Here is a 2,878-nt window from a genome sequence, read left to right on the forward strand (position 1 = left end):
CTGTTGGTATCCAGCTTATCATTGCTTTGCAGCTGTATGTGAAGAACCTATTTTGTGACATGCTTTCAATATTTTTTGATCCAGTCTTAATTTAACCTATAATACTATTCTTTTTCATTTTTTTTTCAGAATGGACTACTGATTTGAGAATTATTGCAGACTCAACAATACAGCACAGCTCGTTGCTTCGTCTATTACTAGTTATTTAAATTGGACTTTTAATATCCTGCCAGCTGCTGTTCACACACACATGGTGCATTGTTGCCATTCTCAGAATTGCATCTTTGAAACCCAGACCCTCAGTAACCTTCATCGAACAAAGAGGCGACCTCCTGCATACACTTACAGAGGGATTTTTTGGACCTGCTGCCCTCTAGCTTTCTTGCTGGTGCTGTATTTCTAAGACACTATGGAGCCCAGTATGGAGTACTGCTTAGCGCAGGTGCTGCAGAAGGATGTTGGAAAGAGACTTCAAGTTGGCCAGGAGTTGATAGATTACTTCTCAGATAAACAGAAGTCACATGATCTTGAACACGATCAAACTATGCTGGATAAAATGGTTGATGGACTTGCCACTTCTTGGGTAAATTCCAGCAATTATAAGGTAAGACTTGTCGGATGGAATATGATTACAGTCAGAAGTTTTAAAGTGAAGTGCTACTTGATCCCAGTAAAATTTGTCCAGTAGACTTGCTAATACACTGTTCTGTAAACTAATAATTATGCTGAATCAACCATTCTTGGCCCATTTCTTGGTGGCTGATATTTGAGGTAATATTGAGGACTCAAGGTAGTAGGAATTCAGTAAATGGATTTGTCTTCAAATGGATTTACATTTGCTATTAACTGTTATATCCTGTTTTTTGGTGTGCCTTATTAACTAGTTATGTGCTTTTATCATTTTGATAGTTAGCAGTGCCAGTGATTTTCAACCACATTGATAAAGTTGATAAAACCGCAGAAAGCATATAACCAGGAGTATCTTTTTACTGTCATTAAATCTTGTTAGATTTTTTCCCGATTTCCAAAGGGCAACTTAAGTACAGTTGATCTACTGCACTTAGCTTAGTAAAGGTAGTGCGTGTATATCAAGATCTGTTGAATTTGACAGTGTTGCAGTACATTGGTAGGACATGGAACTCCACTACCTTATTATCCCTGTCATGCTGCTTCATCTCCCTACAGGTCTTAGTGAGAAAGTACTAACATTTCCATGGACTGTGGGAGCTGGGAGGGGTTCTCAGCTGTTGTTTGTAAAACTTCTGTGCTGGTCCCTTCAGAAGATACTCTACTGAGTACTTAAGCTATAGTACTGGCTATAATAGGAGAATTTGTTCCTTTCTAATAAGTCCAGAAAAAACAGAGCTCAACTTCCTACAGAGCTGAACCTGAAGATAATTGAGAGTTGTACTGGAGTTATTTTCTGTAGTAGTGAAGGGGAGACTAGCCATATAGGTTGCAAGTGGTCTGGAGCTTACCGTCCTCAAATGAATTGACATTATTTTTAAGAGAAATTTTGATTGAGAAGTGGTTGTGAGATTGCAGTGTATTGGTCTGCATGTTCTGCACAGCTGCATTTTTTCCTTCATTTTTGTTGATAAGCAGCTGTGATAGAATCTGTTTGGTATGTAGGAATAAAAAGAAACCTAAGCCAACAGGCTACCAAAGCCAGTACGATCTCAATAGAGGATCCATTCTGACTGACCGCATGAAGAAATCTTAATTTGCTGTCATTAAGAAGTGGCATCCGTAACGTTTTCTGAGAGCACTGTGTTGATATTCCCCCTTTTCCTGCTAACTGGCTTTCTCTTAGACTTCCATGTTTCTTATTGGAAAGGTGGCTCCAGCACACTAAACTTGAAATTGTTCCAAAATGTTCATTGTGGTATTCATTCTCCAGTAACAAACTGGTGGCACTTCAGTACTGCAGTGAGCCTGATCCAGAACTCATGCTTCTGAGCTGACTTTCATTAATGTGTGTGTTCTATAGATAGCATTTTCTGTGTTTAATGAGTTTTAGTAAGCATAACAGAGACATGTCTTTGACATCTGGAGGGTGTTTTATCAGTGAATGAGCATAACATGATGTGAAACATTTGAGTGGGGCAAGTTGGCTACCTGGAGGTTAGTGATGTAGCAAGGTGTGCTTCAGTATCCCACCAAGGCTTACTGCTTCATCCTATGCCAACCTCTTACTTTTGTTTTAGTGCCTGCATCTGTGTTGCTGTTTTGTTTCTTCTTGACTGCTTGTGAAGTGAGGGTTCAGAAGCTCAGCTTTGTCTGGTGTGAGGGAGAACAGGGTAGCTGGTGTCATCTAATCCTGTTCATGGATTAATGTAACAACCCTGAGAGTGAAAGGCCAAGCATTGCTGCCCTAGAACAACCATCTGGAGAGCTAAACTGTGGTTGTTACACCACAGTTGAAAAAGCCATGTTCTGCTAACTTGGGACAGCTTCCAGTTGATTCACAAGTCCAGTTAGGATTCTTCTAACTAAACACTTGTGCTTATATGTATTCACTTGGGGAAACATCAGCAAACCAAAGAGAAGTGACATGTCTTAGACAATCCAGTTCAGTTTGGATTAAAAGAAGCCTCAACTGATGGTAAAATTACTATGCTGTTACAGGGAGGGCTCAAGCTGTCTCCCTTGTTGGAATAGAAGTTTGAGCTATGTAAGTCATGATCATCATTGACATTTTTAGGCTTTGGTCGTTTTTGCTCATTGTTTCTATTTTAACCCGACAGTATTAAGTCCTTGACCTCAGCTCTGGGATTGGAGACAAAATCTTTTCTTTTAAGTGATGTCGAAAAATAGAATGGTGGGGGAGCACGGTAGTGGAAGTGGTACTTTGGTGCTGTCAGAATCTGTAAGAGCG

General features: G+C 39.9%; 1 protein-coding gene across 5 annotated transcripts in view; it reads left to right on the plus strand.

Moving 5' to 3' along the window:
* The first annotated feature begins 409 nt into the window (after positions 1 to 409).
* CLASP1 (cytoplasmic linker associated protein 1) overlaps positions 410 to 2,878 on the plus strand; it is a 156,519-nt gene continuing 154,050 nt past the window's right edge. For all 5 annotated transcript variants that reach the window (XM_009996037.1, XM_009996040.1, XM_009996036.1 and 2 more), the window contains exon 1: positions 410 to 604. In XM_009996037.1, the coding sequence (XP_009994339.1) occupies positions 410 to 604 (195 nt within the window). The remainder of the gene's footprint in view (positions 605 to 2,878) is intronic.

This window comes from Chaetura pelagica, unplaced genomic scaffold (assembly GCF_000747805.2).
Source record: "Chaetura pelagica isolate M959 unplaced genomic scaffold, ChaPel_1.0 scaffold3, whole genome shotgun sequence".
NCBI lineage: Eukaryota > Metazoa > Chordata > Aves > Apodiformes > Apodidae > Chaetura > Chaetura pelagica.